Raw genomic sequence first — 15861 nt, 5'->3', positions numbered from 1 at the left:
AAATGATTAATAAGCGGTCCGCCAGTAATGTTGAAGGCAGTATGAAATACATTTGTACATGTGTAAAGCATTTTTAATAATAATCACCATTTCACCATGTGATGGCAGTAGCACTTTGGCCACATTATCCATGGCTTTCTGTGAGAATTTTAGAGGTACTGGTACATAGCATCAGTTCTCATTGACAGAATTACGACTTGTGTTTTCGTATTTTGAATCACTTTAGTTCAAGGGTCTCCAACCAACTACTTATTTGGGCAAATAAGTACCTTTCTAAAGTAATAACTTGTGTTGTTGTACTTACTGTGTTGTTACTATGTTATTACTAATTTAATTATTGCTAGTAAAGATAGAGAGAAAAAGTAAGAAAGAAGTAAAGAGAAAAGAAAATGATGGAGAGAGAGAGAGACAGAGGGAGAGAGAGAGGGAGAGAGAGTGAGTGTAAGTGCAAGGAAGAGAGAGAGTAAGTGCAACGAAGAGAGAGAGAGTGCAGGGAAAATAGAGAGAGAGAGTGCAAGGAAGAGAGAGTGCAAGGAAAAGAGAGAGAGAGAGAGTGCAAGGACGAGAGAGAGTGCAAGAAAGAGAGAGTGCGCTAAGAAGAGAGGGGAGTACAAAGAAGAGAGGGGGAGTGCAAAGAAGAGAGAGAGTGCAAGGAAGAGAGCGAGTGCAAGAAAGAGAAGGAAAAGAGAGAGAGATAAACATAGGGAGAAAGAGATAGGGGGAAAGAGATGAAGATAAAAAGAAAAAGAAAGTAAGAGCAAAAGAAAGACAATGAGAGAGGGAGAAAAATAAGAGAGAAAGAGAGAAAGTGAAAGTAAGAGAAGAAGATAGGCAAAGAGTAATTAAGGTTAATTTGACTTGGTCAACTACCAAACGAAAATCATTTCACTAGAAAATCACACTGACCAAGCACGGTTGGGATATTTTTAGAACAGGTCTGCGGGCTCCTCAGCTGTCCTTAGGGGGCACCCGGGTGCCAACGGGCACCAGGTTGGAGACCCCTACTCTAGGTATTTTGATGAGCAAGTGCACTTGGCCATTCATACAAGCAATATTTTTAAAAAAAAAAAGCTAGATGAATGAATGAATGAATAAATCTGTATTTCTAACATGATAAAAACAAAACAAAAGTCTAAAATACAAAGGTCAAAAAAAGAAAAAAAGTGTAAACAAATATGTCTGAAAAGGAATATGAAGAAGCATACGCTGATTTAAACCTACCCCCAGACTTTCTTAATAGTTGAGTCTTACAGCTCTTGTGTATTTACAGGTTAAAAAACACCTCATAAATATACATAGTTGCATTGGTTCTGTGTAAATGATGCTAGCCGCTGTATATTTTGGTCTTTTCCGACATGGGCACTATAAATAAAAAAAGGACAGTTGATTTGGAGGGCCGTAGCTTCCAGGACAAGTGGTTATTGGAGTATTTTTTCACCGGTACATAAAACTGCGTCTGCCCAATTTGCCAAGAGACTTTGGCTGTTTTCAAAGAATATAATATCAAGAGACACTGCCACGAAATTGTTGACCACAAAAATCTAACTGGAAACACTGTGGAAAGGTGAAGCAACTGGAAGCTGTTTTAACGACTCAGCAGCGCTTTTTCACGAGAATTTGCGAGTCGAATGAAAATGCTACATTGGCGAGCTATGAGGTTGCGACGCTAATTACCGAGCACTCACAGAGGGAGAATTTATTAAAGACTGTTCAACGAATGCCAGGCTCAATTGTTGGCCCCCACACATTTTCAGCTTACAAAATTTGGCTCTCTGAAAAATTTGGACACCCCTGGTCTACAGGGTTCATACGGGTGCTTGAAATCCTTGAAAAGGCTTGATATTTATTGTTCTGTTTTCAAGGTTTGAAAAGTGCTTGCATTTTGGGTGAAACGCTTGTAAATGTTTGAAATTGTTTCCATCTTTCTCGTTAGTCTGACCCGCTAGACAACGCATTGAATGAATAAAATTTACGGCGACACCGCTCTCTGATGGCTCCACCTTGCCATTGCATTTCTTCGTTCCTCATCATTAACAGCAGCTGGCATGAGTTTGTATGACATTGTCCAATGAAGTGTCATCGCACGTTCAGAACAGGCACTATGAAACGTATATTACTGCAAGGAATACGTATAAAGTATGGAAATTTACTCTGAGCCATGCAAAAAATTAAGGTAGCATTTCCCAGTGGTCAATTGTAACGGGAACAACTTCCTGCAACTGAAAATCATTTGTTTCCAACACCTGTCTCGAAAACTAATATATCCACGATTTAGTCATACGTCTTGATAAATGCACATACAAAATTAGAAATGGCGTATGTAAAATCATCCCTCGTAGTTTTGTGGGCTTCATGTTCGGTGTCAGGTTGGGAAGAGCGAAGCGGAATGAATGATTGGTGAATTTGTTCTTGACTCTAGCCACCTCCCACTAGGGCAGGGGTGTCAAACAGGCGGCCCGCGGGCCGGACCAGGCCTGCTAAGGGATTGAATCCGGCCCGCGAGACATTGCTGAGGGAAGCGCAAGAGAAAAACGAGCTGCAGGTTGAAATATGTCCACTTGATGGTGCCTAAGCCAGGTGCCTCACATAAAGATGCTGTAGTTGTATCTCTCTCTCTTTCTCTTCCTCCCTTTTTCTCTCTCTCTATATCTCTCTCTCTTTCACTCTCTCTGTCTCTTTTTCTTTTCCTATGTTCCTCTTTGTCTCTTTCTCTGTGTCTTTTTACCTTCTTTTGCTGTCTTTCTCTCTCTCTTTCTACCCTTCTCTCTGTCTATCCTCTTTTCTCTCCTCTCTTTCTCTCTTTCTATTTTTCTTTGGGTTTCTTTCTGTCTCTATCTTTCTTCCACCCTCTTTCGTTCTTTTGTTTCTCACGTTCTCTCTCTCTTCTTCTCTCTGTCTCTCTCCCTTTCTCTCTTTCCTGGTCCCACACTCTCTTTTTTTCTCTCCCTCTGTTTCTTTCTCTCTTTTTCCTTTCTCCTCAATCTACTAGTCCAGCCCCCAAGAGAATGTTTGTTCTATTGTGTGGCCCCCGAGTTAAAATGAGTTTGACACCCCTGCACTAGGGGGATATGTCTTCAGTATATATTTAGATAGATATGTAAATCGCTGATATATGTAGCTCTGCAAAATGTATGACCCAAACTGGATTTCTTTTTTTTAATGGGTGTGCCGACTTTAGAAAATTGGCTTTACAAGTCCTTAAAAAGTGCTTGAATCTGGCCATGGAAAAATGCGTACGAACCCTTAACATGTACGTTTGAAATTAGCACTGATGCTAGCAAAATGATTATTCTTCAGTTCTATTCTGTTCCTCCCTCCACTTCCTCACATTGTTCGTTTCCGTCACTTATCGGATATAAAATCTACAACGAACGAAGTTTCGTCCCGAGGACGGAAAACTCGAAATGTGAAGTCATTTATCGGGGTCACGCGACGCGTTCTTCATTCGAAGCGCTCTTTCTTCCTCCCTAAAGACGTTCCTTATTAAATATGGACGGAGTCGCCATTGTTGCTGAGACGGCATTTCAATAGCGCGGCGTCTTCATCAATTATCGTAGTCCTTGTTTGCATTAACCACGGTCAATTCATGCTAATCTTAGCCGCTGGAGAACCGCTTCTTATTGGATGATTTAACGGTAACTGGTTCAAAATGTCGTCGTGGCGAATATTAAACTGTAAAAGTGACGCTAAACTTTTGAACTTGGAAGCGATTTCATGGTTAGCGCCAAGGGCTTCGAATGTTAAGATTTTAAAAGAGAGAAAAGTGAATGGATGTGTGAAAAGCTACTTAGATTAATTTGTAACGGAAACTGTAATCCTCAAATAAAGGGGGCTGTAATTGGTTTAGTTCTTCCTCTTCTTTTTGCCGGTGTTCATCTTCCTCCTCCTGTTGTTCTGGTTCCTGTTCTTCTCTTCTTGTTTGTTTTCTTTCCTATTCCGATCATTCTTCTTTTCTATTTTCTGTTTCTTGTTCTTCTTCTGCTTCTTCGCATTTGTCTTTTTAATGTCCTTCCCATTCATCGTCTTCCTTTTGTTCTTTATTGTCCCGTGTTTTTTTCTTTCTGTTCTTCTCACTTTCCTTTTTTTGTTTTTGTTCTTCCTCTGCAGGTTTTTGTTTGTATTTTTCATGTACTCCTTGCTTGTTCTGATTTTTTCCCTGTCCTTTTCCTTATTTCCTTTATTTTTCTTCCTCTTTCTGTTATTCGTCTTTTTCTTCTTGTTCATCTTCCTTCTCTTCCTGTTTTTCTGATTGTTCTTTTTTCATTTTTTGTTGTTATTGTGCTTCTTCTGTTAGTTTTTGTGCCTTTTTTGTTCTTTTGTTGTCATCTTCTCCGTGTTCGTTTTCTTTTTGTTGTTTTCATTTTTTTCCTTGTTTTTTTCCTGTTTCTGTTCCTTATTCCCTTTCTTTTTCTTCCTCTTTCTGTTCTTCTTGTTTTTCTTTTTGTTCATCTTCCTTCTCTTCTTGTTTTCTTTCTTGTCGTTCTTTTTTCATTTTTCATTGTTGTTGTGCTTCTTCTTCTGTTTTTTTGTGCTTCTTCTGCTTGTTCTTACATGTTGTCATCTTCTTCGTGCTCTTTTTTTTTGCTGTTCTTTTCTTTGTCCTTGTTTTTGTTCCTTATTCCCTTTCTTTTTCTTCCCCTTTCTCCTCTTATTTTTCTTGTTCATCTTCCTTCTCTTCTTGTTTTCTTTTATGGTTCTTTTTTTCATTTTTTGTTGTTTTTGTGCTTCTGTTTGTTCTTTCTTGTTTGTCATCTTCTTTGTGTTCTTTTTCTTCTTTTCTTTTTTTGTCCTGTTTTTTTCCGTGTTTCCTTTTTCCTATTCTTTTTGTTTCACGTGTTCTTCAACTTTATCTTCAACTTATTGTTATTCTTCTTGATTTTCTTCCTTTTGTTCTTGTTCTAGTACGTTTTTCTACTTGTTGATGTTGTTCTTCTTGTTTGTTTTCTTCCCTGCTCCTTGTTTGGCTTCTTTTTCCGGTTCTTTTTATTCTTATTCCTGTTTCTCTGGTTTTCCCTTTTCAGTTATTACTTCTATGGTGTTACTATTGAGTGATTATAAGGACAATGTGGAAATAACAGCTCGTGTTGTCCACAAATTAGCCAGCTATTTCTGGAACCGGCATCTCTTCAAATTTAGGACTACCCGGTGCCCTGAGGCACCAATTTGGTGAACCCTAGCTCCAAAACGTTTTGTCACGCATGTTTTTTTCCTGCCCCTTCCTGTGCGCGTTGGCCTTTTCCTGCCTTTTGTTAGCGTTATCGCAACACTATCAAGCGCCATTATGAGTTAGGGGCAACCCGCTACTGGCAGCCAGGCAATGTTCCCTCTAATTTTCCTGAGCGTTCACACAAAGTCGGTAAGCAATGCTTGAAACAACAGTGAGCAACAGCAATCTCAAGTGTGGCAACTAAATCATTATCAAACATGTCCAAAACTTGACACCAACTTACATATAGCTGAGTTTCCGGCAAAGCAAAATTATTTTTCACTTTTGAAGGAATTGACCAATGTAATATTGCAAAGCTTGTACGGCCTACAAATGTCATTTGTTTTCATAATAATTTCCATTTCTTTTTTTTCCTGGTATCGTTTGTCGCATAATACTAACATTTTTGGTGGGCTTATTTAGTCGGTTGCACGATACAGAACTGTATTCAATCACATTTTTTTTGTGGAAGTACAATGATGACAACAAGATTGACTTGATACAATTGGAAATTATTTGAATGCAACACAAACATTTTCTTCTTTTTCCCTGTTTTTTTTCTCATCTCATCTCATTAGCTGCACCGCTTATCCTCAGTAGGGTCGCGGGGGTGCTGGAGCCTATCCCAGCAATCATCGGGCAGTGGGCAGGGGACACCCTGAACTGGTTGCCAGCCAATCACAGGGCACACGGGGACGGACAACTTACTCGCTCATTCGCACCTAGGGACAATTTGGACCGGCCAATTCACCTGAAATGCATGTCTTTGGAATGTGGGAGGAAACCGGAGTGCCCGGAGGAAACCGACGCAAGCACGGGGAGAACATACAAACTCCGCACAGGAAGTCTGGAGCTGGATTTGAACCCACGCAGGAGGCTCCCATGACTTGAACTGTGCCGCACATGCGCTAACCACTGCGCCGCCGTGCTGCCCTGTTTTTTTTTTCTCACTTTTTAAAATTCCTTTTAAAAAAATCTCATTGTGTTTGTTTTCCTTGATGTTACTTTTTCTTTTTTGTTCTCTATTTACTTTTTTCCTTTGTTTCTTTCTTTTCTTTTTTTCCGTCTTTTTTTCTGATTTTTTCCTTCCTTTCTTCCTTTTGTTTCTTTTTTCTCAGCTTTTCACTACTTTTTCATTTTTGTATTTTTATCTTTTTTGTTCCATTCCCCCTTTCTTTTAAGTCATTTTGTGCATAATTTTACACAATATTTGGTCATGTTGGGATTAAAGAAGCAAAAACAACCTGAAGAGCCGTTTAGTGAGCTGAGCCGAAGAAGCCGGTTCTCGAAAAACTCTACTAACTTTACTCAACTTTGTTCTACTTCGACCTTGACTTCAACATACCGCATTTAGAACACAGCGTCAGGGGAACCCGCTTCTTAATTAGCAATTTCGAGCCCTGATTTTTGTGAGCTGGCTGGATTTTCTTGTGCGCGGAAAAGCTTTGGGCAGTGCGCAATTGCGCATACACGCAGCTTAGAGGGAACATTGCAGCCAGGGATCTGTCACGACGTAGATTCCTTATTATTTTACCTGAGTTGGTTTTACGGTCGGCTTGAGAATCCAGCCGTGAGACTCCGGCTCTTTTGAGACTCGCAATAAAATCATCAAAAGAAAAAAGCAACGGAGCAATAAAACCAAGAGCTTCTCGATCCCTTACAAAAACAGAAACGTATTACAGCGGGCTTTTCACAAATGGATGACTCTCTAAAAGGCAATTTATTGCCAGATGTATTTCTCTAAGGCTGCCTGTGTTACCTGAGGGACCGTTTGTTTTGCTGATAAGAAAATGAATAATGAATACAAAATGTTATTGCAGGAAACCGCACAGTTTGGAGTTTAAAGCTACACTTTGCGAGTCCCGCATGTGGCTGGCAACCGGTCCAGGACGCTCAAATCGAGCTGGGCTGGGCTCCAGCTCCAGCGTGACGCTAATCGCCGAAGGAAATGAATGGTGATGTCCATTCCGCATTCCAAACATCCTGCGCCGCATTACAATAAATGTTTCTGGTTTCCTTTGTGGGGAAACGTTCACAACCGACAGCTAAAATTAGTATGAGATCATCTAAATTGTGCGCGTGAGAGCTGATCTAGAATTATGTCCCAGACGGCACCATAAATTACCCGTTTTGACCCAAAATAAATAGAAATGAAGTCGATGAGGCTGAGGGAATCTTGGAACTACTCAGTAGTTTGTTTTTGACGAGTATCATACATACCAGAGGATGACAATGGAACCCGCGCTGAATGCTAGCAACTAGCGCAAGGGTCGCCAACCTTTTTGAAGCCGAGAGCTCCGTTTTAGTGAGTCACATCTCATCTCATCAGCCGTACCGCTTATCCCCATTAGGGTCGCGGGGGGGCTGGAGCCCATCCCAGCCATCTCCAGGCAGTGGGCAGGGGACACCCTGAACTGGTTGCCAGCCAATCGCAGGGCACACAGGGACAGACAACTCGCTCGCTCATTCACACCTAGGGACAATTTGGACCGGCCAATTCACCTGAAATGCATGTTTTTGGAATGTGGGAGGAAACCGGAGTGCCCAGAGGAAACCCATGCAAGCACGGGGAGAACATACAAACTCCGCACAGGAAGTCTGGAGCTGGATTTGAACCCACGACAGGTTCCCATGACATGAACTGTGCCGCACAAGCGCTAACCACTGCGCCGCCGTGCTGCCGTTTTAGTGAGTGATTAGCGCAAATGGTTCCTAGTTTAATATAAAAATAACTTATGTCAGTGTCTGAAACCCGTGACAAAAACTTACCGGACACCAGGGCAGACAACTGCCCAGCCATAAAGTTGCCTGCCCCATTTTTCACAACTTGAAACATAATATGATGCCTCATCGCAAAAAAAAAAAAACATTGTTGCAAAGTATTTAGGATTGATAATCAGAATATATAACAGAACAACACTTTACAATTAAGTTTATTATAAATCTACTTATAACACTTATTGCACGTATATGACATCACTGTATTCCATCTGCCATCAGTATGTACCTGTATTTACTCATCTTCATTCATGCAATGTTTGCGTTCTGTCGTCTGCTACAAGCCACGTGAACTCTTCTTCCACGATGCATTTAATGTACGTTTACGTTTTGTAGCGTCATCAGTTTTGTTTGCTTCTTTTGAATCGTTCTTCTGGGGCTGAGGTTTTGGCTTGATTCCTCACCACTTATCCATTTTTCTTGTGTTCTCTGTGCATCTACTTTGTAAAATAATACACTCGGGACAACAATACAATTATAACACTCGGGAAAGTCCGGAAGCACGAAGTTATTCAATGCAGGCTTCTGATTGGCTGCCGAGTATTCATATTCCAAACAAACCAAAAATCCGAAATTTCCAAAAAGAACTCAGATTTCGAAATCGAAATAAAGCAAACGTTTGATTTGAAAAAAAATCTTTTGCTTTTTTTTTTTTTTTTAAAAAGTTGTCAGCCACCCTGGCGGAGAAGTTTTGTAAATCTTACGCCCCACGTAAAAGATGCAAGCCCTGGGCGTCCTGGCAGACGTTATTTCAGACACTGCTTATGGTATTACTCTGTTATTAATATGTTATAACCTTGTTGCAATTATTAGAAGTAGGGCTAAAATAGGCCCAGTCAACCCCTAAAACATCTGTTTGATAGAAGAGAACTCAGTGATTTACAAATATTGATTCTAAGTTAATTTATTCAAAACTAACGTTCATGACAATTATTTTTTTATCCAAATAGAAATTTTGTTTCTCAACTGGTGGGTCGGGACCCAAAGTTGGGTCATGGGGCAGTTTTCAGCAGGTCGCAAGCCTTTGTCTTAGCAAAATAATGCAATAATGTTTATTTAAACAGTAGATGACAATAATTACATGCAACTGATCGTATAAACTCGCCATTTCACAGCACTGAAAAATGTTTATACATGTAGTGCATAGCCAAATGCAGGTACAACCGAGAATATATGGGACATGGATTTTATTGAAGTGACTGGCTTTGGATTTTAAATAAAAAAGCAGCTAATTGATCATTAAAGGGAATATTATTACTTGAAGACATTTTGGTTTTGGTTATTTTTTAAAAATGTGAATATATTCTACTATCTCTGATTTAAATTACACAATCCTATCATACATTCGATTTGAGAAAGAGGAAATTTGTTCTTGATTCCGGTCATATCTCGTAATAAGGGTGTGATGGTAGGTCCTGAATCCAGACCAAATGAGAAACACTTTTCTTGAATATAACAAGGACCAATCATTAGTGAGCTATTATTTTTAGGACCGGTCTGCGGTTACTATGTTTTTTTTTTTAAGGAGGCCACGCATGGACACGTTGGTGACTCCTGGTCTAAATTGTACTTAATGGATTAATCCAATGGTAGTGACCCACTGAAAATGGGTCGGCGACCAACTTTAGGGTCCCAACCCACCAGTTGAGAGACACTGGTCTAGAGCAGTGTTTTTTAACCCTGAGGCACACCGTCCATGGAAAAATGTTTGAAAATGAAGTCATGTCAAATATTTCACTGTAGTACCTCATAAGTAGGTAATTAGTATATAAAAATAAGAAAATAATACTTAAAATAAAAAAGAATGATGTGCTTTATTTATGTTTTTATTTTTTACAGTGCAATCTTAAACCAATTTGTTAAACAAATGAAGTTATTAAATGTACTGTGCTACCTTATGAGCAGATCATTAGTATATAAAAAGTATATAAAAATCTACTGCCACCTACTGATATGGATGACTATTACAGTTCCTTGTCCGAAGATAGCAAAAATACTGAATAATGGCTTGATTTTTTGGAAAGATGAAATTGGGCAAATTCCAGTGGCACACTAGACAAAGTCTCACAGCACAATGGTCGACAAACACTGGTCTAGAGAACCGGAATTATGGATGAATGAAGATCTGTCAAGTTGTTGGTTATATAGAGTCGATTCACAAAACTCAGTGTTCATTTTACCTCTGAAAAGTGATGGTTCCCGGGACTCGCATGCTCAAAAATCTATGGGTCCCAACAGAGATCTATGGGTCCCCAAAATTTTGTGTTATCGAGGTTGAAATTGTAAATCGGCGACAAATATACAATATAAATCTATATATTCATTCAGTCTTAATCATCAAATTTTTACCGTATTTTCCGCACTATAAGGCACACCGGGGATAGGGCACACCCCCAAAAAATAGTTTTTGGTCCTATATTTTCCATACATAAGGCGCACCGGATTATAAGGAGCTACAATGGGAACGTCGACAAAACAGTCAGATAGTTTAGTCAAACTTATTACCCCCTTAACATTCCGAAAGCTTGCAAAGAAGCAAATACGTGTCTCAGACATGTACGGAAACAGTGTCTGTACAATGTCACCAATCACTCAAATGCATCGTTCCAAATATCATTCGGAAGGTTAAAGTCTTGGGATTCAAGAAATGCCAAACATTTCTTAGTTTCCATTTGATTTTTTTGCTGGCAACTGTGTGGACAGCAAAGTAATTTTATTGTGCAGGGAAACAGGGTTCTTTACCGTGCATATGACAATAAACACTTTGAATTGAATTTTTTTTAAAATAGACTCATCACAGAAACATCAAGATCGTTCTAAAACAAGATACCGGGAAAATATAAATCCGCATAGCTCACCTAAGTTCTCTTGCAGCCATCACGTTCAATAATGATACGTAACCATGGTCTTTTTACAACCGTGAGTGTAGTAAATCCAGGAGAGTAAAATATTTACAAATACAGAATAGTAAAAAAAATTTTCTCTATGCCGTAGTGCAACCCAACCAACGTGTGATTCACATTCATCTTTTTCGGCCAATTGCAGGCTTTATTTCGCACCTTTAGCCTATGCGAGCCTGTAAATGATAAAAAGGATCCGCCCCCTTTACCTCCGAATAACTTTAGCCAAAAGTGACTGATTCAAATCATGATTGACACATTGGTTAGGAAATGAAACGCCGGTATGTAAATCCCAGCATACACCACGGACTACTTCGCCTTCGGGGGAAAATCGAGTCGGCGGCTGCTTGCCTTAGTTGCAAGACTTTGCGACTTAATATTGATCCATACATAAGGCGCACTGTATTATAAGGCGCATGGTCAGCTTTTGAAAAAAATAAAGGCTTTTAGGTGCGCCTTATAGTGCGGAAAATACGGTAATTCATTTTCTGCATCAAATTATTGTTGGTAATATACCGAATAAAGGGAACACCACAAACCTGTCTTTTTTTTATTTTCTCCTTTTATACTTCCTTTTTTTCTAAACCTCTTTGTACTACATAATTCGTAATATCAATCATCAAAGCAAGTGGGCTGTTTGAGAGTCGGCCCTTTTTAATGAGTTGAGCCAAAAAAGCCTGTTCTCTAAAAAAAGACGGACTTCCTTTCACTACACAACGAGATCTCGTTGGCCGAGATCGGCGTGCAGACGAAAACTGGAACCGCGAGACCAAAACAACAATGGCGGATCTGCCTGAAGAAAAGTTTGGAGTGCAGTAAATCTTGGTTAAAAAAAAGTAATCGGGTAATAATGACAATTTTGTGGCAAAAAGGTTGCGTCCCGGGGTCGTACGTTGATTTGAGACTATGCGTCCCCAGCAAAAATGATGCGTCTAGGACGCGGGCAAACGAGAACACTGAAAACTGCCACTCAACTTTGACTATCATAAACCAGACTTAAACTAACCCCAAGACCTGCCTACCTTATACGCTGTTCTTGTGGGCTCGCAAGGAGGCGGTGCGCGTCAACATGAAACTCTCTGTACATTGCTGACTGCTGGCGGAGGGCGACCTACGCGGCGAGCGCTGCAAACGGCTCCTCCGCTCGAAAAAACTCCCAGCGGACCAGGACCGGTTGTGCTTCCTCAAGTACTCTTTGTAGTTTTTGGTGAGCAGAGTGTATAGAAAGGGGTTGATGCAGCTGTTGGAGTATGTCAGACATGTCGTCAGGTAATTGATGTTGCGCTTGGCTGTGGAGGACAGGGGCAGTGACGAATGGTACTGACCCAACAGTTGCCATACCCAAAAAGGCAAGAAACATGCCCAAAAGAGGAGGACGATGGTGAAAATCAAGTAGAGGACCTTAAGGGGACAGAAAAGAGAAGGGGAAGGGTTAAAGAGTGACACCGGCTTGGGAGACAACATGTACCAGACTATAAGGGTCACCCAAACCCCGAATTGGCCAGAAATTTATTTACTTATTATATGGCACGGGTAGAGAACTTATGGCTCGGGAGCAATGTTCCCTGTAATTTTCCACGGGTCTGAGCGTTCACACAAAGTCGGTGAGCAACGCTTGAAACAACAGTGAGCAACCATAATCCCAAGTGTGGCAAGATAATTCATTATCAAACATGTCCAAAACTTAACATCAAGTTACATTTTGCTGAGTTTCCGGCAATCCAAAATGATTTTTCTCTTTTGAATGAATTGACTCATGTACTATTGCAAAGGTTGTACGGCCTACAAACGTCGTTTGTTCTTACAATTCTTTCACAAGATATCCATTTCTTTTTATTTCCTGATATATTTTGTTGCATAATATTAACATTTTTGGGGGCTTATTTAGTCGGTTGTAAGATACAGAACTCTACTTAATCACATTTTTGAGTGGAAGTACAATGTTGGCAACAAGATTCACTTGATATCATTGGAAATTATTTGAATGCAACACAAACTTTTTCTTCTTTTTTCCGTGTTTTTTTCTACTTTTTTGTTACTTTTTTCTTTTGTTCTCTATTTACTTTTTTCCTACTTTTCTTTCTTTTCTTTTTTTTTCTGGCTTTTTTTCTAAATTTTTCCATCTTTTTTTCTCTTCCTTTTGTTTCTTTTTTTCTCAGCTCTTCACTACTTTTTCATTTTGGTATTTTTTTCTTTTTTGTTCTTTTCCCCCCTTCCTTTAAGTCACGTTGTGCATAATTTTACATAATATTTGGTCATGTTGGGATTAAAGAAGCAAAAACAAACTTAAAGACGGTTCCTTTTAGTGAGCCGAGCCGAAGAAGCCGGTTCTTTACTAACTTTACTCAACTTCGTTCTACTTCGACTCGACTTCAAAATACCGCATTTAGGACACAAAGTCAGGGGAACCCTTGTATTTTTACCTTCATGCTGTAACTTTGACTTATGTCGCTTCTTAATTACTAACTTTGAGCCCTCATTTTTGTGCGCTGGCAAGATTTTCTTGTGCGCTGAGAATGTGCGAGCAGTGCGTTATTGCGCACACGCGCAGCTTAGAGGGAACACTGCTCGGGAGCCATATATGGCTCTTTTCATGAGTACATATGGCTCAGAAATAAAATGTAACTATTGCACATCTCTCTGTGGCGTTCCAAAGTCAAGTGATTTCATCCGATTTTGGTCCATATAAAGCCGAAGCAACATAATGCAGAAGTTCGATAATAAACCATTTAAACGTTGGCAAACGACTTTGATTGGGTGAGCAGTACAGGTGGGCGGATCCCTGCACACAGCGCATGGCACTTCCTTCTCTCTCTCTCGCTCACCCAAAGTGAATATGACGATATGCTTATCGTTTGCAGTAATTTGTGACATTTTTACAAAAGAACTTTGCATGCACATTGTTTTGAAACCGTTATTAAGGGCAAATTTCATGGAAAGAAATTGCCTCAACACTCTTAACTGAAGGTGGAAGACAAATTGAAAATGACATATTTACATTGACTTGGGACACAGGATTTGGCATTATTCTCATTTCATACATTTGATTAAATCATCAAATGACACACAGTGAAATAAAGTGTGCTGAAGAATTAGCTTTTGTCTAGAGAGCATGTATGGCAGTTTTTTCAACTTTGTCTGAAAATATATGATGTGGCTCTCTCAATTTCTTTTTAAAACATTTTTTGCTTTTATGGCTCTTTGGGTCTAAAAGGTTCCTGACCTCTGCTATATGGCGTGCCTTTTAATGGGAAGATATTGGAAATGCATACCGGTGTAATATCGTTTTTGCGCAATTATTGATCAGTCGATATTTAGCGCTGACCAAAATTGCATGGCCATGGTAGTAACAGGGATCAAACCTGAATCGAGTCTGCAATAGTGGCAAACCTTAACCACCAGGCCACTCGGGACATATTATATATTACGCGGTAAGGTGTTATCTCATTATCACACTATTTTTAGTCACAGAACCAAATACAAACGTTCGTATGAGAAAGTGATGACACTTTTATGGACCTTTTCTTAGCTCAAACAAACGTGTTGCAATCGACAACCATTGTTTACTACGTGCGCCCGTGTGTTTGTTTATCTTTTCAGGTCGCCCGAATTACTTCCCTTAATGCCTTTTTCTTCATTCAGTTCAGTAAAGACTTTGCGAGTCGCTGATACAGTACTGTATTACAATGGTCCCCAACCATTCCTGTACCACGGATCGGTTTAATTCCCGGTTTTATTCTGGAAACCCAGCCCAATAATAACACCACATAGTATCGTGACTCAAGAGTGTGATGATGTCATAAAACTTAATGGCTGACCCTGCTATCGGTATGTGAGTGTGTGTGTGAAGGGGTGAGTGTGAAGCACGTTGTAAAGCGCTTTATTGACTTGAAAAGTGATATATAGATTCTGACCATTTACATTTAATGCATTTTTTTGTGTTATCCGTCAAGGAGATCGGATCTGTTGCTCCTCCGGTGCGATCCAGGTTCGATTCCTGTTGCGGTCAATAACTACAGCAATGTATTTCGATTATTCAATCTATGCTTTGTGCATTACAGTACTAATGTATTTTTAGTGCAACCCTATCTTTGGTTTGAATTCGATGTGCCTTTTAATCCAGTGCGCCTTAAAAAAGGAAAAAAAAAACCTCGAAAACTGATTTTGGGGGAGCGCCTTATAATCCGATGTGCCTTCTAGTGCAATTAATTGAATTTCTTTGAGGTGCGGTGAGAAAGATTCTGATTCCGTCAATGCATAATGGATCCATCCTTAGTCATAAGTTCCCACTGTACTGATATGTGATGTCCCTGTCCAACTTAACATTATCCACCACCCCCATCCAGATCCTCTACAAATAGTAGACTCCCTGGATACACAACCCCGCCTTACAACGTTTTTTACTTTCAGTTGAGGAATAAGATGTTTTTTCCTGCTTTTTGTGAAATAATTTTCCCCGATATATGACGTCGACTACAAGTTAGATAGGATAGTCATAAATGTCCCTGAGATGCATGTCTGCTATTGGTCAAAGTCATATAAAATATTGGTCTGCTATTGGTTTGCGTCACGGCATCATGAAAATGCCGATATGCTATTGCCTTAACTACCTCCCACAATGCCTGTCTTTTCTTTCAGTTCATGATCTCATGTGCTACTTTGTGTGAGTTAGTGCAGTACAATAATCCTTTTTTGTACTGTATTTATTTGAAGTGGTTCCCAAGGCTTGCAGTGATACTAAAGGGGAGAAGCCAAAGTGTGATAACAGTTTATTATTTTGTACTGCTTTATTCACTAGTCACAGGACTTGCAGTGATGCTAGAGGGAGAAGCAAATACCCAATATCCTTGTATTTTTTGTACTGTATTTTCCATGGGTCTCGAAACTTGGAGTCACGCCAAAGGGACTAGCAAAAACATGATAACCATGGAAAGGAAGCTTGCGATTATCAAGAAACTGCAACTCTTGTCAGGTTGC

The 15861-nt window shown here is 39.8% G+C and overlaps 1 protein-coding gene and 1 long non-coding RNA gene across 2 annotated transcripts in view; one reads left to right on the top strand and one right to left on the bottom strand.

Moving 5' to 3' along the window:
* Positions 1-15861, top strand: part of LOC148347495 (uncharacterized) — a 144874-nt gene that overhangs the window by 69556 nt on the left and 59457 nt on the right. The window lies entirely within an intron of this gene.
* The window catches only part of uts2r1 (urotensin 2 receptor 1), a 55894-nt gene that overhangs the window by 35708 nt on the left and 4325 nt on the right, over positions 1-15861 (bottom strand). The window contains exon 3 of the mRNA XM_088323894.1: positions 11907-12285. Coding sequence (XP_088180020.1) covers positions 11908-12285 — 378 coding nt within the window. The 3' untranslated portion in view covers position 11907. The remainder of the gene's footprint in view (positions 1-11906; positions 12286-15861) is intronic.

Source organism: Urocampus carinirostris, chromosome 19, assembly GCF_059441175.1.
Source record: "Urocampus carinirostris isolate Australia breed hairy pipefish chromosome 19, RoL_Ucar_1.0, whole genome shotgun sequence".
Taxonomy (NCBI): domain Eukaryota; kingdom Metazoa; phylum Chordata; class Actinopteri; order Syngnathiformes; family Syngnathidae; genus Urocampus; species Urocampus carinirostris.
The sequence above is the reverse complement of the archived record's forward strand: the minus strand, read 5'-3'. Positions and strand labels throughout refer to the sequence as shown.